Source organism: Bos grunniens, chromosome 8 (assembly GCF_055505025.1).
Source record: "Bos grunniens cultivar Pamir isolate PY7600 chromosome 8, Bosgru_T2T1.0, whole genome shotgun sequence".
NCBI classification, from domain to species: Eukaryota; Metazoa; Chordata; class Mammalia; order Artiodactyla; family Bovidae; genus Bos; species Bos grunniens.
Genome location: NC_141172.1, coordinates 22,201,099 through 22,225,860, shown reverse-complemented (window position 1 = coordinate 22,225,860; position 24,762 = coordinate 22,201,099). Strand labels below are relative to the sequence as shown.

Below are 24,762 nucleotides of genomic sequence, written 5' to 3'. Positions count from 1 at the left end.
TCCATACATGACCACAGGAAAAACCATAGCCTTGACTAGACCTTTGTTGGCAAAGTAATGTCTCTGCTTTTTAATATGCTATCTAGGTTGGTCATAACTTTCCTTCCAAGGAGTAAGCGTCTTTTAATTTCATGGCTGCAATCACCATCTGCAGTGATTTTGGAGCCCAAAAAAGTAGAGTCTGCCACTGTTTCCACTGTTCCCCCATCTATTTCCCATGAAGTGATGGGAGTAGATGCCATGATCTTCATTTTCTGAATGTTGAGCTTTAAGCCAACCTTTTCACTCTCCTCTTTCACTTTCATCAAGAGGCTTTTTAGTTCCTCTTCACTTTCTGCCATAAGGGTGGTGTCATCTGCATATCTGAGGTCATTAATATTTCTCCCAGCAATCTTGATTTCAGCTTGTGCTTCTTCCAGCCCGGCATTTCTCATGATGTACTCTGCATATAAGTTAAATAAACAGGATGACAATATACAGCCTTGACGTACTCCTTTTCCTATTTGGAACCAGTCTGTTGTTCCATGTCCAGTTCTAACTGTTGCTTCCTGACCTGCATACAGGTTTCTCAAGAGGCAGGTCAGGTGGTCTGGTATTCCCATCTCTTTCAGAATTTTCCACAGCTTATTGTGATCCATAGTCAATAAAGCAGAGTCAATAAAGCAGAAATAGATGTTTTTCTGGAACTGTCTTCTTTTTTCCATGATCCAGTGGATGTTGGCAATTTGATCTCTGGCTCCTCTGCCTTTTCTAAAACCAGCTTGAACATCTGAAAGTGCACGGTTCACGTATTGCTGAAGCCTGGCTTGGAGAATTTTGAGCATTACTTTACTAGCATGTGAGATGAGTGGAATTGTGCGGTAGTTTGAGCATTCTTTGGCATTGCCTTTCCTTGGGATTGGAATGAAAACTGATCTTTCCCAGTCCTGTGGCCACTGCTGAGTTTTCCAATTTTGATGGCATATTGAGTGCAGCACTTTCACAGCATCATCTTTCAGGATTTGGAATAGCTCAACTGGAATTGCATCACCTCCACTAGCTTTGTTCATAGTGATGCTTTCTTAGGCCCACTTGACTTCACATTCCAGGATGTCTGGCTCTAGGTGAGTGATCACACCATCATGATTATCTTGGTTGTGAAGATCTTTTTTGTACAGTTCTTCTGTGTATTCTTGCCACCTCTTCTTAATATCTTCTGCTTCTGTTAGGTCCATACCTTTTCTGTCCTTTATCAAGCCCATCTTTGCATGAAATGTACCCTTGGTATCTCTAATATTCTTGAAGGGATGTCTAGTCTTTCCTATTCTATTGTTTTCCTGTATTTCTTTGTATTGATCGCTGAAGAAGGTTTTCTTATCTCTTCTTGTTATTCTTTGGAACTCTGCATTCAGATGCTTATATCTTTCCTTTTCTCCTTTGCTTTTCACTTCTCTTCTTTTCAAAGCTATTTGTAAGGCCTCCCCAGATAGCCATTTTGCTTTTTTGCATTTCTTTTCCATGAGGATGGTCTTGATCCCTGTCTCCTGTACAATGTCACAAACCTCAGTCCATAGTTCATCAGGCACTCTATCTATCAGATCTAGGCCCTTAAATCTATTTCTCACTTCTACTGTGCAATCATAAGGGATTTGATTTAGGTCATACCTGAATGGTCTAGTGGTTTTCCCTACTTTCTTCAATTTCAGTCTGAATTTGGCAATAAGGAGTTCATGGTCTGAGCCATAGTCAGCTCCTGGTCTTGTTTTTGCTGACTGTATAGAGCTTCTCCATCTTTGGCTGCAAAGCATATAATCAATCTGATTTCAGTGTTGACCATCTGGTGATGTCCATGTGTAGAGTCTTCTCTTGTGTTGCTGGAAGAGGGTGTTTGCTATGACCAGTGTGTTCTCTTGGCAAAACTCTATTAGCGTTTGCCCTGCTTCATTCCATATTCCAAGGTCAAATTTGCCTGTTACTCCAGGTGTTTCTTGACTTCCTATTTTTGCATTCCAGTCCCCTATAATGAAAAGGACATCTTTTTTTGGTGTTAGTTCTAAAAGGTCATGTAGGTTTTCATAGAACCATTCAACTTCAGCTTCTTCAGTGTTACTGGTTGGGGCATAGACTTGGATTACTGTGATATTGAATGGTTTGCCTTGGAAACGAACAGAGATCATTCTGTCATTTTTGAGCTTGCACCCAAGTACTGCATTTCGGACTCTTTTGTTGACCATGATGGCCACTCCATTTCTTCTAAGGGATTCCTGCCTGCAGTAGTAGATATAATGGTCATCTGAGTTAAATTCACCCATTCCAGTCCATTTTAGTTTGCTGATTCCTAGAATGTCAACATTCACTCTTGCCATCTCCTGTTTGACCTCTTCCAATCTGCTTTGGTTCATGGACCTAACATTCCAGGTTCCTATGCAATATTGCTCTTTATAGCATCAGACCTTGCTTCTATCACCAGTCACATCCACAACTGGGTATTGTTTTGCTTTGGCTCCATCCCTTCATTCTTTCTGGAGTTATTTTCTCCACTGATCTCCAGTACCATATTGGGCACCTACCGACCTGGGGAGTTTCTCTTTCAGTATCTGTTAAAGGTATTATATTATTGTAATAACTGACAATTATGAATTAAGACTAATATTTAGGCAAAAAAAGTAAATTTGTAGTGTTGGAGTAACAAGTGTCTGTATTTCATACCACATTCAGGTTTGACTTCCAGGTGATTTAAAATACAATACTAGCAATTCATTGACATGATTTAACGTTCACTGTAGTTTTTTTTGGTGTAGTGGGGAAGTTAAGTTGATTAATAATCTCACTCTGAAGGAGGTTATTTGTAAAAATAACCTTTTTCAGTAAATCAGCATTCATTCAATAACTGTGAAGAAAGTTTATTCTTTAATTCATCCTGTTCATAGTCTAAGGGAGACTACACATATAAGTAAATTATTCTGCGTGTGTGTTTGTTTCCATGTTAAAAAAAATCTTTTATAAACATGGGTTGTATTCCATGGGGAATGGACTTTGAGAATTTGCTGATTTGCTTCTTGGTAATTACTGCTGAAGGTCATCCGTGCTTCACCTTGTTTACTTTTGCATCGCTTGATACAATTCTCAGCTGGGCTTGAAAGAGTAGTGCATGTGTTGATTTTGTTATCCGTAGATCAGGAACTCTGGTCTCTTGGCTCAGTTTGTGAGGGCAGAGGATCTGACAGGGTATAAGAACAAAAGTTGAGTTGAATTTTAAAGAAATTCATATTGACCTGAAAAAAAAAAAAGTTGATTTTACTTTATGATATGAATTTTCTCTAAGAGCATCCTCAAGTAAAAACTAAAAAGTTCTGTGCATTAATAGCTTATTTTTGCTGAGTCAATTTTTATGTTCTTTTTATTTCTTAAAGGATCAGGTTTATCATCTTAATTGTATATATGACCCAATTGTAAAGGGGCAAGAAAGCTCTTTGCATATTTCTCTTAAACAAAACAGCATTTTGTTTGACTGCAGTATTAATTTTGAAAACTGTGAATTGTTGTTTGGATGACCAGCTCTGAAGCTCCTTTCTTCTGCTGAGAGTCAGAAGATCCCAAAGTCCTCGTTGCTGCTAGTGATGCCACTTCTGCAGATACTGTCTTCTACTGCCTTGGAAGACTGTATATCCGTGGATGAAGAAGGTCCCTCTAGGCAGCAGTTGGCTGTAAACCTTTTAGAAATGGTGCAGCAGGAGCGCTACAGAGACGAGCACCGAAAGGTAACCACTTTATCCCTGTTTCTCTTAACATAAAGTTTAATCAGTTATATGGGATTTAAGTCACTGCCAGAAATCTCACATCCTGATGATATATGTGTTTGGGTTTAAATCCTGTCGTTGAATTTTACCACTCTGTCAGGCACTGGTGTAGATGTTAGTGTATTCTTCTGGACTGTGGTGGGGAGCGTAGTCCTGCTTGAAATAAGTGTTGGAAATCTGTCTAATCTTTTTTGCTTGTTGAGTTTCCAGTGTCCATTAGTGGTTAAAGGTCCTAAGGAATCCTGCAGGAAAGCAACTAGTTCTAGTTAACTAACCTAGTGCTTCTGCAACACATGTGAGCATGGAGCCTTTCTTCCCCTTCTTTATACTGTTAAATAGTGCAGTGTAATTAGACCTGCAACAATCCATGGTGGGGAACTGCAATTGCCTGGAAGTTCTGGGATCTGTAAGAACTAAGACTTGACTTTTGAATATGGCACCTTACGCTGTATTCCCCAGCACATGGTTCTTGATGTCCCTGTGTGTGTTCCTACTCCCTTCAGCCCAACTGTCACACTTCATTCTGATCCGTGCCTACTGGGCTTACCCCATTTGGCTTTGTCAGTCTCACTGGTCCTGTTAGAATAATGGAGAAATATAAGTAATATCTTGTTAGTGGCTGAATTCTAGGCCTACATTCATCATATTTTTTTCTGTTTAGGTGCTTGGGTTTTAACTTTAGTAAAATGTGATGTGTGTGTCCTAAGTCACTTCAGTCGTGTCCAGCTCTGTGCAACCTTATGAACTGTAGCTTGCCAGGCTCCACAGTCCATGGGATTCTCCAGGCAATAATATTGGAGTGGGTTGGCATGCCCTCCTCCAGGGGATCTTCCTGACCCAGGAATCAAACCCTCATCTTTTACATCTATCTGCGTTGGCACGCAGGTTCTTTCCACTAGCGCCACCAGCAAAGCCCAGTAAAATGTGATAGTACTTCCCAACTATAAAGGGTTAAAGACGGTAAAACTGGTGAAGCATCTTAAGTTTCCGGAGACCAAAGACATTACATAAATGCAAGCAAGTGCCTTAGTTGTTTTGTTTGCAAAAGTAGAGATACCACTAATAACGTATTGTTAAATGTTCTAGCAGCAGAAATCCAGGCATTGTTGGGGATTCTTGGTTATGTTCCCTGTTTGATCATGCAGCAGAAACTAGCCTGCAGGCATATTGAATGTATGCTGTAGCCTCCTTGATCCTAATTGTTTGACTAAAGCATAAAACTTGAAATAGGTAATTGATTTGCATTAAAATAAGAGAGTTCTTAACATCTGCTCTGATAGAATGACAAACTGTGACCCCAAATTTCTAATAGCCTTTTACCTCCCCTTGTAGTTTGCCCATATAGAACACAAATTGGATTCTGAATGGGGGTGGGGACAGGGTACTATGTCTGAGAGTTCTGTTCCTTTAAATCATGAGTGATATTTACTGAGGATCACCCTAAATCTAATGTGTAAGTACTCAGCTTATTATTTGCTCAGGTGTGTGTGAATCTTATTCATCAGCACTGCATGGTGGATTTTCTCTTTAGCAGCTGGTGAAGAGGGAGGAGGAAGGAATACTATTAGGGTGTAAATGTCCTCCTGATGGTAGTGTGCTGCTGTATTGAGGCTTTCAGTGGATATATGATCTCCCTTTTGAAAAATTTAAGCCACAGTTTACTGTTGGCTTTTCTCCTACGCCTGTCCAGACCCTATATTCCAAACATACCTATAAATTTAACCTGCCCCAAACTCCCAGTTCTCCTCCTGAATCTTTGCTTTAGTACATAATGCACTTTTGTCTCCTCTGCCTGAACTACTCGTTCTTCAAGACCCAGCCAAGTGTTTTCAGCCTCCCTGAGTCAGAATTTATTACTCTGTCTCCTTTGCATCCAAACACTTTCAGCATTAGTGGATTGTGCTGTGTGTCTTAGTTTAAGGGGATTATGTTGTGTGTCTTAGTTTAAGGGGATTATGTTGTGTGTCTTAGTTTAAGGGGTACATATTTGTACCTCCAGCTGTGCCGTGAGCTCACCCAGGGAAGGAAGCTTGGCCTTTTTCATACTTTGCCTTTTTTTTTTAAGCACATTAATATTTAAATTGCAACAGTTGTTGAACTTTTGATGTTTTTTCCACCATAGGTGTTTCTGCATTATCTTTTTCAGCTGATCATGGATTGGAAAATTAAAAACACTTTAGCAGCGGTGAAACTGAGTATTTTCCACATATTCAAGGAAATAGATAACACCCTAGCTTATTTATTTGTCTTTGCATCCTCCACACCTGACCTATTGTTTACTACGTAGTAGACAGTCAAGAAATTTCTGTTCAGTGAGGAATGTATGCTTCTGATACAAATACAGATCATTTTACCCTCTTGATTTATTACAGAAACATTGTTTAGAATCACAGATTTTTGTTGTTTATATTTTTATTATTTCATTTTAAATTGGTGATTCTGACTTGAGTATTTGGCTTAGAACTAAAGCATTTCTTCAGAAGTATAATTCTTTTCATAAATAAATCCAAGGGTAAATATTACCGTACCATGCAGTTCTCTGTTTCCTGTCTATTTCTTTTTTTTTTTTTCCTTAATTTTTTGGTTATGCTGTGTGCCATGTGGAATCGTAGGTCCCTCCCCAGGGATTGGCCCACACCCTGAGCTGTGAAAGTAGAATCCTAACCACTGGACTGCCAGGGAATTCCCTACCTGAAGTGTTGATAACAATGAAATAAAACACATTTTAACTTCTCTCAGTTTCTAAGAATTAAAAAGTAAAATATCAAAGCAGCCATTCATCTCTTTAAAAGATTAGCATAATCTAATAAACTTCTTGGAGAAGGCAATGGCACCCCACTCCAGTACTCTTGCTTGGAAAATCCCATGGATAGAGGAGCCTGGTGGGCTGCAGTCCATGGGGTCGCTAAGAGTCAGACACGACTGAGCGACTTCACTTTCACCTTTCCCTTTCATGCACTGGAGAAGGAAATGGCAACCCACTCCAGTGTTCTTGCCTGGAGAATCCCAGAGACGGGGGAGCCTGGTGGGCTGCCATCTATGGGGTCACACAGAGTCGGACACAACTGAAGCGACTTAGCAGTAGCAGCAGTAATAAACTTCTATTTGTTTATTTATCGTGTAAGAAAAACAGGATCCTTTGTATTAGACTATGACAGGTGATGTTTAAAACCTATTTGTGTTCTCTTAGGTGAAAAACATCAAATACTAGTCGCAACTCTAAAGTCCTTAAAATTTTGCTGCCCCTACCCCCAGAAAATGGGGGCAGGTGGTAGTGAGAAGAAAGCACCAGGGTATGAGTCAGGGTCTAGTTAGGAGAGAGAAGCCACACTGATAATTTAAATAAAGAGAAACTTAGTACAGAAATTATTAACTAGTAAAAGGTGTTTAATTACTGAAAGCAGTAATGAGGCTCTAAGGAATATTGCCATAATAAATGTTGAGAACAGCTTCTACTTCTGAGAGTGAGGCAGGGGACACCCAAAGAATGAACCAAATGGATCTCCGCACTCAAGGCTGAGATCACAGCCTGGTGGGAAGATTGTAGCTATGACCTGCTAGCTGGTGAAGTGTGTGGGGTGTCACAGGCCAGAGCTGGCCCATAGGAAGCTATCTGCTGGAGTCTCTTGCATGCCCCTGGCAGCCAGGGATGGGTGAAATAAAGCAAGAAAGAGACTTAATAGTCAAATTCCTGCAGTTATACAGTAGGGCAAGATTCATCTTTGGAGAACTATTTTAGTCAACAGAAAGATTTAGAGAAAGTATGACTGAGGTAGGATCTGTCATACATTTATTAATTGGTATTTTTGGATAAAGTACTTTGTTCGTACTTAAAGCACTGTGAGCTTTATTACCTTTTAATAAAGCAGTACTAAGTAGGTTTCACTCATTTTCACTTTGAAGTAGTATATAGTAAGCAGAAAGTATTTTGAGTATTGTCTCTTAAAAAATCAAAATTTATAATATATTGTTGTTGTCCTATTTATAGCTGAAGTTAAGATTTATTGAGCACATGCTCTATTTAAGAAGTTATGTGGATCAACTCTTTTCTCACAATAACTTTGAAATAGTTTTGTTTTGCTGTTTCCACATGTGTGGCCTTGGTTGAAGGCCTAATGGTTGAAGCTCTCCGGGCTCTGGCCAAATAGGCAACAAAGCCCTGCTTCATGTGGTTGTTTATTAAGCAAGTCTTATGTTCAGGCTCCATTCTGAGTACTTTGCCATGTATTAAGTCATTTGATTTTATCCCAAACTCTTTGAAGTAGGTATTATTATTATTGGTCTAATTTTATCCAAGAGTTAACTGAAATATAGAGAAGATAACTTGCCAAGGGTCATGCAGTGAGAGTCTGATTATTTTTTAAAATAGATTTATTGAGATAAAATTCACATACATACATTTTACTCATTTAAAGTTCACAACTCAGTGGCTTTTCGTATGTTTACAGAGTTGTGTATACAATACTACAGTCAATTTTAGAATACTTTTATTACTCCAAAAAAGAAAGTGAACTGAAGTTGCTCAGTCGTGTCTGACTCTTTGCGACCCCATGGACTGTAGCCCACCAGGCTCCTCTGTCCATGGGATTCTCCAGGCAAGAATATTGGAGTGGGTTGCCATTTCCTTCTCCAGGGGATCTTCCCGACCCAGGGATCGAACCCAGGTCTCCCGAATTCCAGGCAGACACTTTATAATATTCCATTGTATGAAGCTACCTCATTTTATTTTTTCATTCATCTATTGAACATTTGGGTTTTAATTTTTTTAAGAAAATTTTGTTTATTGTGAATAATGCTGTTGTGAATACTCCTGTACAAGTTTTTGTGTGGACATAGATTTTCATTTTTGGGGGGTAGATAACCTAGGGAGTGAAATTGCTAGATCATATGGTAACCATGTGTTTGATCATTTGAGGAGCTGTGAGACTTTTCCAAAGGGACTGTATCATTTTACATTCCCATTAGCAGTGTGTGAAGGTGCCAGTTTCTCTATGTACTTGCCAACACTTGTTACTACCTGTCATTTTATTACAACCATACTAGTGGTTGTGATGGGCTTCCTTGGTGGCTCAGATGGTAAAGAATCTGCCTGCAATGCAGGAGACCCAGGTTTGATCCCTGGGTCACGAAGATCCCCTGGAGAAGGGAACGGCAACCCACTCTAGTATTCTTGCATGGCGAATTCCACGGACAGAGCAACTTGATGGGGTGATAAGCCTGATGGGGAGTCCACGGGGTCGCAAAGAGTCAGACATGACTGAGAGACTAACACAGGAGTGGTTATGAAGTGCTATTTCATTGTGGTTTTGATTTACATTTCCTTGATGATAATCTTATAGTACTCATTTTGTAAGTGAAGAAATAGAAATTATGGAGGTTAATTAACTTCCCCCTCATTACACAGGGAGTGGATGTAGGACTTAGATTCAGGTTTTGTCTGTTTGACAAATAGAGTTTACATTTGCCTACACTCTATTGCTGCCACTTTGATTTTATTAACAGTAATTTATCATCTTTGTGCTGAACTTGGGAGTTAATAACAGTATTTCAGATTTACAGGAAAACAGTAAATCAATAGTAAATTGAAGTAAACTGGTTTCTTAAAAGCTTTTGATTGGAAGTTAATAGGAATTAGATCTTGTGCTTCTATCATTGTCTTCTTAATAACATGGATACAGAGAATGGTTGTCTTTCGGTGATAATTAACCACTACCAAGGCTTTTAACTCTTGATTAGATTCTTTATAGATGTATAGAACAGAAAGTGAAAGTGAAAGTGAAGTCGCTCAGTCCTGTCCGACTCTTTGCGATCCCATGGAATGTAGTCTACCAGGTTTCTCTGTCGATGGGATTTTCCAGGCAAGAGTACTGGAGTGGGTTGCCATTTCCTTCTCCAGGGGATCTTCCTGACCGAGGGATCCAACCCAGGTCGCCTGCATTGCAGGCAGACGCTTTACCCTCTGAGCCACCAGGGAAGCCCTGTATAGAAGAGAAGGACACTCTTATTAAGGCTTTATCTATTCCAGTCTTCTGTTTCTGGTCTGGTGAGTAATTAAATCCCTTTTTGCACAGACCTGTGCTACTTTTAAGTGTCTCTAGGTTTGTTCCACACTCCCTCTCCTGGTCAAATCCTGGCCTCACTTGTTAAGCCTGTTTTAGTCCACATTATAGAAAATTGTTATTCTTTTAAGTTAATGAAAATCCATATTGTTCACCTGCATTCACAATTTCTTTTTCAGTCCTCTTTAGACAAAGAAGTATGAACAGATATTGTTAGTATTCCAGTGTACCTGAACATTTTTATTAAGATTTTTAAAAAGTAAAGATTTGCAACTGTTTTACATATGTAGATGTGCACCATTTCATATTCACTTAAATGTTACTTTTCTATTGTTTCTTCTCTTTTTATTGAGATATAATTCATTTAACATAAGCCTGTCTTTGATCTTTAAACACCTACCTTCTCCTCTAAAACCCAGGGCCTACAGCACTCCACGGGGCCAGGATTTGGTGGCCGGTGCTGAGAGAAAAGCTTTGGTGCACCTTTGCGCTGGGATCATGCCTGTGGCAGCTGTCACTCAGTGGGACAGAGAGACCATTCTGTGATCTCTTAGTCAACGTTGTGCCTTTTTCCTGTGACTCTAACCTTAGGCAAACAGACGAAAAACAGAGCCTAAACCTGGACTAATACTTTAAGCACAGTAGGATTACTTTTCTGTTTTAATATGTTGACTCCGTAATATCACTGCTGCCTAGTCAATTTATGGTTCATGGTGATTTCCAATTATTTTTCTTTTATAATCGTATCCAGCAATTGTATTTTTCTCTCCTGAAGATGACAAGGATAATATTTTCCTTTATTTTGCAACTTTAGGCACTGTGCTGGGTGCTTTGTAGATACTATTTCTTTCTCAACCTCAATAATTTTGGCAGGGAGATAGACATTACTTCCATTTTATAGATGAGGAAAATAAAGCTCAGAGAAATTGTGTAACAATTTTTAATAACTGTCTAATAACTGTCATGGCTGTGCCAAAATCTGGTCTTTTAAATCTGAAGTCCAACGCTGTTTGTCATTAGACTAAAGAACTTGACTCTAGTCTTTAATGAATTTCATTTTCTTGGGAAAAAAAATTCTTAGCGAGACAGGACTATAATAAATAAAGTATTTTTAATACAATGAAATGGTTCAAGAATCATAAATGGTATACAATGAGCAGTCTCTTTCTCACCTTTGATTCTGGTTGTCCAATTTCCACACTCTCAAAATGAAGATGAAGATTAGTAGTTATTAATTTTTTCTGTTTGTCTAAATACTTTTGTGTGTGTGTGCAAGTCCATGTGAGTCTTTAATAACGGAATAGTTATACTCTAGAGATTTTTGATTTGTCTTCAGTTCAGTTGCTCAGTCGTGTCCGACTCTTTGCGACCCCATGAATTGCAACACACCAGGCCTCCCTGTCTATCAACAACTCCCGGAGTTCACTCAAACTCACGTCCATTGAATCAGTGATGCCATCCAGCCATCTCAACCTCTGTCATCCCCTTCTCCTCCTGCCCCCAATCCCTCCCAGCATCAGAGTCTTTTCCAGTGAGTCAACTCTTCACATGAGGTGGCCAAAGAATTGGAGTTTCAGATTCAGCATCAGTCCTTCCAAAGAACACCCAGGGCTGACCTCCTTTAGAATGGCCTGGTTGGATCTCCTTGCAGTCCAAGGGACTCTCAAGAGTCTTCTCCAACACCACAGTTCAAAAGCATCAATTCTTCAGTGCTCAGCTTTCTTCACAGTCCAACTCTCACATCCATACATGACTACTGGGAAAACCATAGCCTTGACTAGACCTTTGTTGGAAAAGTAATGTCTCTGCTTTTTAATATGCTGTCTAAGTTGGTCATAACTTTTTTTCCAAGGGGTAAGCGTCTTTTAATTTCATGGCTGCAGTCACCATCTGCAGTGATTTTGGAGCTCCAAAAAGTAAACTCTGACACTGTTTCCACTGTTTCCCCATCTATTTCCCATGAAGTGATGGGACCAGATGCCATGATCTTAGTTTTCTGAATGTTGAGCTTTAAGCTAACTTTTTCACTCTTCTCTTTCACTTTCATCAAGAGGCTTTTTAGTTCCTCTTCACTTTCTGCCATAAGGGTGGTGTCATCTGCATATCTGAGGTCATTAATATTTCTCCCGGCAATCTTGATTCCAGCTTGTGTTTCTTCCAGTCCAGTGTTTCTCATGATGTACTCTGCATATAAGTTAAATAAACAGGATGACAATATACAGCCTTGACGTACTCCTTTTCCTATTTGGAACCAGTCTGTTGTTCCGTGTCCAGTTCTAACTGTTGCTTCTTGACCTGCATATAGGTTTCTCAAGAGGAAGGTCAGGTGGTCTGGGATTCCCATCTCTTGAAGAATTTTCCACAGTTTATTGTGATCCACACAGTCAAAGCCTTTGGCATAGTCAATAAAGCAGAAGTAGATGTTTTTCTGGAACTCTTGCTTTTTCCATGATCCAGTGGATGTTGGCAATTTGATCTCTGGTTCCTCTGCCTTTTCTAAAACCCGCTTGAACATCTGGAAGCTCACGGTTCACATATTGCTGAAGCCTGGCTTGGAGAATTTTGAGCATTACTTTACTAGAGTGTGAGATGAGTGGAATTGTGCGGTAGTTTGAGCATTCTTTGGCATTGCCTTTCCTTGGGATTGGAATGAAAACTGACCTTTTCCAGTCCTGTGACCACTGCTGAGTTTTCCAAATTTGCTGGCATATTGAGTGCAGCACTTTCACAGCATCGTCTTTCAGGATTTGAAATAGCTCAACTGGAATTCCATCACCTCCACTAGCTTTGTTCATACTGATGTTTTCTAAGGCCCACTTGACTTCACATTCCAGGATGTCTGTCTCTAGGTGAGTGATCACACCATCGTGAGTATCTTGGTCATGAAGATCTTTTTTGTACAGTTCTTCTGTATATTCTTGTGAATGTGAAGATCGACATTGTAGGAATCAGGGAACTAAAATGGACTGGAATGGGTGAATTTAACTCATGACCATTATATCTACTACTGCAGGCAGGAATCCCTTAGAAGAAATGCAGTAGCCATCATGGTCAACAAAAGAGTCTGAAATGCAGTACTTGGATGTAATCTCAAAAACGACAGAATGATCTCTGTTCGTTTCCAAGGCAAACCATTCAATATCACAGTAATCCAAGTCTATCCCACAGCCAGTAACACTGAAGAAGCTGATTTGTCTTATCATACTCCAAATATGTGTGTGTGTTTGTACATATTTATGCAAATACAAATATATAGTCCCTATGCTTCTCTTTAAAATAATCTCAGCATTTCAGGCGCACTGTATGTATCTTGTATTTTTCTGTGTGAGGTCTTTCCATATCAGAAAAGATAAAGCTTCCTCATATGTTTTTATAATGGCATTTATTTTCAGATAAAAGTGATCTTCATTCTTAAGCATATACTTGAAATAACTGAACAGCTATGTCCTCACAAAAACTTTTACAGTAATATTCATAGCAACATTATTTGTCATAGCCAAAAAGTGGGAAAAAACCCAATGTCCATTAATTGATGAATGGATAAACAAAATATATACCCATATAGTGGGATATTATTTGATAATGAAAAGAAACGAAGCATTGATAGATACCAGTCAACCAGAACATGGATGAACCTTGAAAAAGTTTTATTTTATGTGAAATAAAAGAAGCTAGTTACTAAAGACCACATATTCTGTGGTTCCTATTATATGAAATAGCCAAAATAAAAGATTAATGGTTGCCAGGGCTTGGGGATCAGAGGGAATAAAGAAGGACTTTTAATGGACATTGGAGAAGGAAATGGCAACTCACTCCAGTATTCTTGTCTGGAGAATCCGATGGACAGAGGAGCCTGATGGCTACAGTCCATGGGGTCACAGGCAGACATGACTTAGTGACTTACACTTTAATGGGCATGGAGTTTCCTTTTGGGGTGAAGAAAAATGTTCTAAATTTAGCTGGTGATGATGGTTATACAACTTTATGAATTACTAGAATCCTCTGAGTTATTAACTTTAAAAGCCTGGATTTAATGATATGTGAATTATATCTCAATAAAGCTATTATTAAAAAGTTTTGTAAGGCTTAACTTTTACTTCTCATCCTTTCAGTTGTTACCCTTATCCATGTAAGTGAGTCTCTAATAATTGGACAGTGATACTCTAGAGATTTCTAATTTGTCTCGTTACACTCTAAATGAATTATTTTTTGAGCAGGCAATATCTAATTCCTCTTTAGTGTCTATGGCTTCTTCTGGGGTGTTTGGGCACACCGCTCACAATGGCAGAATTCTATCCAGTCTCTGACCCTGACTGTACCACTTGACTTCCACAAGGAGCCATTGCTCAGATTGACTTAAGCATAACGTCTTCTTTGGGTATCATTTCAATTTAGAGCTGTCAGGCTGCTGCTTCTTGCAGGAGTTATCCACAAACTATTAATGAATTTCCAGACTCCAGCTGAACCAGCTCTGTTCCTATCAACATACTATTACAAAAATGAATTGTCCTCAGTCCAAATCTGCCATCTGCCCCAAGTTGCCTCTTACTGGGGCTTGGGGATGGGCAAATACAGTGTTGTTGCTGTTGTTTTTTCTATATCCGTTCTCACTGGTAAATACCTCTTACATAGTAATGGCTTTTTCCAAACTCTGTTGCCTCTGGATTTTGTATATTGACCCCGCCCCCCTTTTTTTTCTCTGCCTTGCTTGCTCACTCAGTTGTGTCCAAGTCTTTGCGGCCCCATGGACTGTAGCCCACCAAGCTCTTCTGCCCATGGAATTTTCCAGGCAAGAACACTGGAATGGGTTGTCATTTCCTACTCCAGGAAATCTTCCCAACCCAGGGATTGAACCTGTGTCTGTTGCATTTCCTGCATTGGCAGGCAGGTTCTTTACCACTAGCACTGCCTGGGAAGCCCCAACAGGGAGCGAATGGTAAACATGAGGAAATTTTTTAATAAAACTGTTCTAGGGTTTCCATCTGGCAACTCTTTTCTTTTTGTGTAATCCTGTTAGCTCAGATATATGCAGAGAGGTTTGGGTCAGGGACTGAAAATTTTGTATTCATTTTGTTGAAAGGATCGATTTCTTCTATTTCTTGAAATATAAAGAATGAATGAATGTCAGAAATATATTTCTGACAGATTTATCTCATTTATTCATACTTTTTTGTGTGTTTATTTTTCAGCTCTCCTACAAGCTTGCGTTCCCCATAACCAGCATGTATGGTTCAATATTTACAGCCTGGAGGATCCTTGAAGTAATGAGAGAAGAGTCTGCGGCAAGTGACTGGTTGGCTTCCGTGGAGTCATTGCTCCCTATAACCACAGTGATCCCTGCTCATGTTTTTCTTCTGCTGGCTTACCTCCTTGTTGAAGATAAGGGACGAAATCTTCACCAGATACTGAAGGTCACTACAGAATTAGCCCAAGCCGATTCCTCTCAGGTAAAGCAAGAAAATAATAGAACAGTAATGAGGGAAAAGCTTGATGTTGGAATCGAAGATTATTCTTTCTTTGTGGATGATTTTTATCAGTTTTAAAGTACAGGCTTCTTTTTTCTTTGCTATCTTTATTTTTCCAATTTTTTCCCCTCCTTCCTCTGAGTTGATGTATATTTAATGAGGCGAATATTTTCTTTAATGAAAGCACTTCAAGTGAGAATCTACACAGGATGCTAATCTGCTGTTTTTGTTATTGGTGGATTTGCTAATTTTTTTTAACATTTTCATTAACTCTTGCACCCTATTCCAAGATGCATGGCCCTTGGTTCTAATATCAATCTTTTAAGGTGGAAAAATTAATTAATTCAGAATAAATGTGCCTATATAATAGGCATTAATCTCTTTTTAACTTCTTGGAATTTAATCGTATTTTTATTCAGTCATTTAATAAGCAAAAAAAATACTGGGTCCTTGCTATATATAGTACTGATCAACATGCTGGGATGTGAAGACAAGTCATTTTTTCTCTCTGTACAGTTCTTGGAGTATAATAAAGACGTCAGACATTATTAATAAAGTCCCTCCTCCCCTTTTAATGAACCATATATTTAGCATAGGCATCTGTAGTTTTTTTCCGTTGGGTAGAGTGTCTAAAATGTATTTCCTATGAAGGGAAGGATTTCATAACCAAGTCGGTATAGTGTTTTTATTATCTTCTTTATCTTAGTGCCTGTGCTTGTATTCCTTTTTAAGCACGGTATGGAAAAAGTCCATCTCTTTAAGGAAAGTTATATGTTCCTTTTGGAACACAATTTGATAGTAAAGGTGGGATAAGTGTGTTTCTTTAAGATGTGAAATTAGTGCATGGGGAATTCTTTTTTGTCCCCAACTTGTCGCACTAATTCCCTTTTGTCAAGTAAACAACTGCTGATATGTAACAGAAGTTTCCCCTCTGACTAGACCTTTTCTGGTCTGGTTCTGCAAGTGGATCCATAATGTACTCAAAGCACCTTTGTCTTATGGTGTGAGTAATGCGAGTCATTTCAGCCTGCTTCCTACTTTCTCTCTCCCTTCACCTTCTGTAACAATCCTGGTTCTCCTGGGTGCTTTTTTCACTGTTGACACCTTGTTGGATGATCTCTTTAGGATAGTATATGCCTGGAGATCATCTGAGGAAGTCATTCAGTAGGTTACCTGACCTATGTTTGCCACTGGTATAAAACATATGTCATATCAATATGTGTATTGATACTCAGGAAATACATTTAGTCTTTGAAGTTTTAGTGTGATCCAGTATTCTTATAAATATTTTTCATGTGTGCCATGAAATGGAAATGGTTAGGAAGCACTGGAGTGACCATCCATCCAGGTTCATTTATTTATTCAATAAATGTCCTTTAAGAAGCAGTGCTATTAATATAAATTAAAGTAAATATAATGCTTCTGTTGATAATTTCTCAGAAGTTTTGAAAGAAATGAGAAAAAAAAAGTGTAATTTTGCTTGTTAGGGTGATTGGTGAGGTAAAATGTTTAAATATAGTTACCCAAATTCATGCAGCAGCAAAGGCAATGTAATTAATTAATAAGAATTTACAAGTGGAGTTAAAGTCTTTTGAAAAGTATAAAAGAAGACTAGAAGTGGGAGATCATGTTCTTTTCTTCACTTTTCATTATGAAGTAACCATATCGTATCATTTCTCTGGCCTTTAAATAGAAGGAAAAGCAGCCAAAAGGATAAGAATGAGTATTTTGAAAGAGCATGGGTGTACCTAAGGCTGATTGTTGTTGATATATGACAGAAAACCACAAATACTGTAAAGCAATTACCCTTCAATTAAAAAAACAACCCCCCCTCACACACAAAAAGAATGAAAAAGAAAAAGCAAGTTCTCTAATTGTGAATAACTCCTTAAACTAGATTCAAATAGATGCGTTAAGGGTCACGATCTCTTATTGGAGGAGTATTTTCTATTTCTTTCGTCAAGTTGACATGACTACATGACATGTGTTCTTATTTCATGTGTGTTTGACCTTTCTTACTTTATAAAAAGATAGTGTTGTATTTTAGCAATCATTGGCTCAAATTCATGGGGGAGTAGATAAATACTAAAGAAAAGTCTTAGCCTACTAGTAAGCAGATGCTAAGTTAATAGGTAGGTAAAAGTAGGAATTTAAAGGCTATCTTCTACCTCTATATGGGCTTTCTTGGTGGCTCAGATGGTAGAGAATCTGCCTGCAATGCAGGAGACCTGGATTTGAGCTCTTGGTCAGGAGCTCCCCTGGAGAAAGGATAACCTCTATGTAGAGTTTACTGGCATACTGGCATGCAGTATGCTTATCTAAGTATTGTGTTTGTGTAACACCATAATTTATTGTAGGAATCCTACTGTAAAATCTTGTGAAAGAAAATCTTTGAAAAGTTTGAAAGATATGCCAGGTTTGAAGTATGTTTGGTATGATGGTTATTATTTATTATAAGAGACTAATATAAATTATTTTTGATAGTACTTATCAATGGAAATTATCAATATCAACTAATAATTTTAGAGTTAATAATGATGAGAAAATATATCTTTTTAAAAGTGTAATTTTTTAAACTTAGATTTATTAAGGAAAAATTTACATACATTAAATTCACTTTTTAAAATTACAGTTTGGTGAGTTCTGACAGTTATACACAATCACATAATCACCACCATAATCAAATAGAACATTTCTGTTTGAATCAGTCCAAAAAGTTATTTGTTTTATGCATGGGTATTCAATGATTTCAGCAGCATTTGTTGAAAAGACTATCTTTTTTTCCATTGAGTTACCTTTTGTTGAAAATCAAGTGTTCACATCTTTGTTGAAAATCAAGTGTTCATTTAATATCATATCTGGATTGTCTCACTTTTGGTAATGTTAAGAGTGATCAGTGCATTCACATTCTATAAGCCTGATTCTCATAGTTCCTTATTAATTAGTCACCTAATGATTTTATTTTATTTTTAAATTAATTTATTTTAATTGGAAGATAATTACTTTACAATATTGTGATGGTTTTTACCATATATCAACATGAGTCAGCCACAGGTGCACATGTGTCCCCCCATCCTGAACCCCCTTCCCACATCCCTCCCCACCCCATCTCTCTGGATTGTCCCAGAGCACGGGCTTTGAGTTCCCTGCTTCATGCATCGAACTTGCACTGGTCATCTATAAAAAAGTGATTATTATTCTTATCATGCACATTGATGGATCGCCTTCCCCCCTGAGTTTTCATCCTCCATCCCTCCTCACCTGGTTCCCCTGTGGCATGCATTTTCCATTGGGTTTAATACATTTAGGGCTGTGGAAGTCTAATGGAGCTAGATGGTCTGAAGGAAACTTGGCCTTTTGAGTACCATTTTAGTTAACTAGATACAGATGATGGTGTTAAAATAACTAGATAGTTACTCGAGGCCACGGCAATAAATCAACACTTGAAAAAAAGAGTAAGAAATGTTTTCCCCCCATGTCTAGAAATGCTGTCAGCAGTTACTAATAATCCGTATAGTTCTGTTACCCAGACATCATGAGACTTAATGTGCAGAAGATATAAGCTCAGGCCAGGTGGTGCTCAGTAAAAATTAAGTGCCTTTTATATTCTTGGAAGGAATATCTTAGAGTGTTCTGGGGAAAGATCCAAGAATAAGCATTCTGTGTGAATTCCCATGAAGGTCTTGAAAGTTTTAAACACATTGATTTAGTTTAAAGGAAGATTTTCATATCATAGCCTGTGCTTATAATATATGGGAATGCCATCTAATTCCTAAATTAGTGTTTTTTCTGGAAATTGCAGTTGATAGATTCATGTACTTTTTGGTTATGTTTCTGTAACAGTTCCTGCCTTTCTGGTACTGTGAGTAATTTTGTTTCGCCACAATTTGATGTAAATCATTCAGTCTGCCCTAAGAGATGCCTGAATGACAATTGAAACATATGGCTTCATGGCTCATAAACAGTAATGTCCAGTTGGCCTTATTCTTTCTTCTTCAGAAAGCTATTTCCTGCCTCTGTGATTTGTCCAGATCTGGTCATATCTAGTTTGAAATCAGTGGTGTGAATATAAACACAATCTCTAATCAAGAGATGATGTGGACCCTAGGCCTAAATGGGGACATTTTATGAACTTTAATTTTATAGTATTTAAAAAAAATTTATTGGGGTATAGTTGATTTACAATATTATGTTTCAGTGTAGATCAAAATGAATCTTTTATATATATCCACTCTTTGTTAGATTTTTTTTTAGGAAAATACGCCTTAGGGAGTATTCAGTAGAGTTTCCTGTGCTATACAGTAGGTCCTTATTATTAGTTATCTACTTTATATATAGTAATGTGCATATGCCAATTCCAATCTTCCAATTTATCATCCTACTTCTTCTATGGGCTTCCCTGGTGGCTCTGATCGTAAAGAATCCACCTGCAATGCAGGAGACCTGAGTTCGATCCCTGGGTTGGGACGATCCCCTGGAGGAGGGCATGGCAACACACTCGAGTATTCTTGCCTGGAGAATCCCCATGGACAGAGGAGCCTGGCAGGCTACAGTCCATGGGATTGCAAGGAGTCAGACACAACTGAGTGACTAAGCACAGCACCCTTACCCCCAGTAAACATGTTTATTTTCTACATCTGTAACTCTGTTTCTGTTTTGTAGATGAGTTCATTTGTATCCTTTTTTTTTTTTTAATTTCACATATAAGCAGTATCTTGTGATATTTTTCTTTCTCTGTCTGACTTGCTTCATTCAATATGACAGTCTCTAGGTCCATACATCGGAGAAGGCAATGGCAACCCACTCCGATACTCTTGCCTGGAGAATCCCATGAACGGGGGAGCCTGGTGGGCTGCCGTCCATGGGGTCGCACAGAGTCGGACACGACTGAGCGATTAGCAGCACCAGCAGGTCCATACATGTTACTGCAAATGAAGTATTTCATTCTTTTTTTTTTTTTTTGCAGCTGACTATATTCCATTGTATATATGAACCACATCTTCTTTATCTGTTCTTCTGTTGATGGACATTAAAGTCACTCCTATGTCCTCTATATTGTAAATGGTACTGCAGTGAATATTAGGGTGCATGCATCTTTTAAAAATTGTTTATTTTATTTTTTTAACTACACTGACTAGGACTCCAGTACAGTCTCAAATAGAATTGATAATAGCACATTTTTTAAATTGCTTGTCTTATTATAGATTATTTCAATAAGTGTGTTGATCATAATATTTTTTTAGAGTATAATTACAGTGTTACGTTGGTTTCTGCCATACAACATCGTGAATCAGTCATAACTATATACATAAATATCCCCTCCCTCTTGAGCCTCCCTCCAAGCCCCGCCCCATCCCATCCTGCCCCTCTAGGTTGTCACAGAGGGCCAGGTTGGGCTCCCTGTGTTATATAGCAGCTTTCCACTAGCTTCATGTCCTGACTATTGTAAATAGTGCTGCAGCGAACACTGGGATAATATGTCGTTTTGAATTGTGGTTTCCTCAGGGAATATGCCCAGTAGTGGGATTGCTGGATCATATGGTAGCTCTATTTTTAGTTTTTTAAGGAGCCTCCATACTGCTCTGCATAGTGGCTGTACCAGTTTACATTTTCACCAAACGATGGGCGGCTTCCTTTTCTCCACACCCTCTCCAACACTTATTTCTTTGTAGATTTTTGATGATGGCTGTTCTGACCAGTGATCTGTACTGTGTGCCTCTTAATCATACTTGATGGAGGGTGGGATGACTTGAGAGAATAGCATTGAAACATGTACGTTACCATATGTAAACTAGATGGCCAGTGCAAGTTTGATGCTTGAAGCTGGGCTCCCAAAGCTGGCCCTCTTGGAGAAACCAGAGGGATAGGGTGGGGAGAGAGGTGAGAGGGGGTTTCAGACCTTTTCTTCCTCTCTTCCTAACTCTCCTTCCCATTTTGAATTTTATGTTTATTTTTTTGCCAACTCTGACTGACGTTGATTTCCAGTAATACCCACCCATATTCCTTCTGGCAGCTTCAAATAAACTTCTCTCTCTCTCTGTCTGCCTGGGGTTCACCCTCACCCCCAATTTCTCACAATGCTTCTCTGGCCCCTTGAGAAGAAAGGGATATTGCTCACCTCTTAAAACCTTCTCTAATATCTATTAGCTTAGTTAAATTGTATTAACTGTATCATTGGCTAATTAGTATAATATTTGTTATAATTATGTAGTGATATAATATATGAAATATATAATAATTATTACATTAGTTATATTATTGACTATACAGTACAATACAGCTTCCCTGTAACTATTGGAATTGAGATTTCTCTACCCAAAGCATTACATCCTAAAGAATAATAGAAGTGTTGGAAGAAGCTACTTTTTACATAGATGTGTGATTCAACAAAAGCCTCCTATAGGTTATTAGATACTCAATAGTATGTCTTAATAAATAGATGTAAGAGAACACCTGACAATAGATTATATTCTCTTTTGGAATCCAGGCTGCATGCTAGCAGTTTTAAAACATGAGAAAATGTGTTTTCTTTCTATGTTTCTACTTATATTGTTAAGCATTTATGGCAAGACTAAATACTTAGACATCTGAATGGAGCATTAATCATGAAGATGAATAACTTTTAGATAGGCTGAGATGGTTTAAAGTAAAATCGTACAGTAGCTTAGTGTTTCACCTTCAGTGGAAGAACTCCAACTGCTACATGTAGGGCATAATAATTTCTTCTTAACTTGTTTATAAAATGAAATATGCCAAAGAAGAAAAATTTATAAACTTTGGCTTTAGAGAACCAAAGATCTCCTCCTTACCTTCCTTCACTGAGGAACTTAACAAATTTTTTGTGAAACCCAATGCCTCTCAAACCCTTGGTACTTGTATGCTTTTCTCTTGTTTGTAAGTGGGGATAGAGTTGTGTTTTTTTGGTTTGTTTGTTTCTTTCTTATTTTGGTTTTGCTTGCATTTACAACTCTGAGGACTTTTGCTTTCTTTTTACCTTTTGATTGTTAAGTCTAAAGGTCTTGATGAAACAATTACAAACTTTGATAATTTTATTTTATCCTTTGTAATGTTTTCAGGGCTTTTTTTGTTGTTGTTTTGACAGCGTACCCATGCTTGAGCCATTTAAATCACTTATGAGGGCAGGTTCATGGCCCAGGACGTGCTGGTCTTTTAGAAGTCATAGATTATCAAATAGTAAAAAGTTGACTTTCAGGGCAGAATCCTGTGATGGTTCTACTCTGGGTCACTAGCCATATTTTAACATGGAAAATGAATAGGAAATGTGTGAAATTTAATGATCTGTAAGTTACTGCTGTGAGAAAAGGAGAAAATATATTCTATAAAGGAACTTGCACAAAGAGTCTTTGGACACATTGCATTCTGTTCTGTTGTCACCGAGTTCTATGAATTGCTGCCCCCCCTGAAGTCAGCCTGCTTCCTGTGTTCTTCACACCAGCAAAAAGAAGCCAGAGTGTACAGTACTTTTAATAAAGAGCTTTCCAGATAAGAAATGCTGTACTACTATTCCCTTGTAGCCTTGGTATCGATTATGCCTAGAGCAAAATTGGGATGAGCCTGTCAGCATGAGACAATTAGACAAAGAGAAACACAGATGAAAATACAAGCTCAAGTAGCTACTCCATCCTGTGGCAATATGTTTATTTATTCTTTATAAACCCCACATAGATATCTGTAGAATGAAATGTTTTTAACTGGCATTTAAATTTTTAAATATTTTTCAGTTTTTTTTTGCATGAAGCCTAGAGTTTATACTCAGGAAAGCAGTCCTGTGTCAATTTCTTACCTTTCCTGAGTTCCTGAGTGCTCATAGTAGGCTGAGTGTCTTCTAAGAAGACTACGGAGTATGAATTGCTTAAAATTCTCACTGATAGAATTGTTGTGATTTTTCAGTTTGACCCTATGTCACTGTGACACTCACTGGCTTACTAATAGACTGAAACAAAGGCCATTTGTCTTGTTGTGTCACTGAACAGTGAGTAACAGAAAGGATGTGGGTGGAATTTGATGAACATGGGGCCCAAAACTGCATTTGTAACAGCAGAGTCTGTCTGCTCCGAGTTGACTATTAGTTAGCAGTAGCTTTGTATTCTGCTTTAAACCTGCTTGGAATGGGCTTCTGGTGTTGGCGAAGGACTCAGGGTAGCAGATTTTGTGGTAACTTTGAATTTCATAACAAACATGCGGAATTCTTCTAAAGGGGGAAATACATGAAGCCCACCACTGCCAGAATATATTTTTTCCTCTTTAGTCAGAGCGCAGGGGGAAGAAGAAGGTATTGGTCTCCTGCCTACTTGTATTGTGACCAGACACCTCAGGGTGAAGCTGTCAGGAGGCATCTCCTACCATTTATTCTTCGGCCTTTCAGTAGTCAGCCCTTCATGTGCCTACTGGCCATCTGTATGACTTCTTTAGAGAAATGACCTTCTAGTGAACAAAAATGTAAGTTGTTGTATTTCCTTTATTTTGAAAACTAACTTTTACAAAATGTTGAGAAAAATCACACCTTAACTTTTAAGTTTGAAGTATTTAAAAGGTTTAATAAGATATGCTGTTCATTTAAGAGCTTGAAAGGGCATTAAAGAATCATTTAGTAAGTAGTCATGAAGAAGCTCTTTGGGGCACACACTTTAATTGGAACTTGGGATACAAAGATAATTATTGGTGGATTCACAGTACATAGGGAAGATGGACAGTATACAGTTAGAATATTCTGTGATACATGCTATGATGCAGAGAAGCCTACAGTGTTGTAAAGGCCCAGAAAGCAGTGGCTAAGTCATAATAGGATACCTGAAATAGGTGATTCATGAGCTGTTGCTGAACAAGTCCAAGTTAAACAAACATCTTTGAAATTATAGAGTCTTATTGCCTGTTTCTATTACAAATGAAGTGCTACTTTTTATATACGACACTTATGTGATCCTTTTTGAGTGCTCCTGTTGGGCAAAAGGTGGGAATAAATAAGTTTTTGGAGGTACTGGAGTTTTTTATGTGGTGAACCATAGGTTCATTAGCAGTACCTTTCTACTTTAGATTTAGTTTTCTTGTTGGGAAGTGAAAGAAAGCCGTTGATACTTCATCACAATCATAGCTACTCTCTGATAGCTGTAATTGAGATGATGGGCCATGATTTACTGGGTTTAGTGGGAAGTTTACTTCAAAATTAGTAAAGTTAAACAACTATGTGAGCTCCGTCACTGGAAGTCTTGAGACTTAACGCTATTCCTTTGTCTTTTCAGCATACTGGGGTTCTACTGTACTAGTGACAGTTATGAGCTTTTCATAACAGACAATACAGTGGACATCTTGGCAAGTTTTTAGAGTAGTTGATATACTGAAATTGGACATTCTAAAGTCAGTTTACTTCAAATGGGTTAGAGTAGTTGATATACTGAAATTGGGCATTCTAAAGTCAGTGTACTTCAAATGGGTTAGATG

General features: G+C 38.2%; 1 protein-coding gene across 5 annotated transcripts in view; it reads left to right on the top strand.

Annotated features, from left to right (window-relative positions):
- The window catches only part of FOCAD (focadhesin), a 303,578-nt gene that overhangs the window by 95,778 nt on the left and 183,038 nt on the right, over window positions 1–24,762 (top strand). For all 5 annotated transcript variants that reach the window (XM_086414321.1, XM_086414322.1, XM_086414319.1 and 2 more), the window contains 2 exons: window positions 3,538–3,740; window positions 15,028–15,285. In XM_086414321.1, the coding sequence (XP_086270447.1) occupies window positions 3,538–3,740; window positions 15,028–15,285 (461 nt within the window). The remainder of the gene's footprint in view (window positions 1–3,537; window positions 3,741–15,027; window positions 15,286–24,762) is intronic.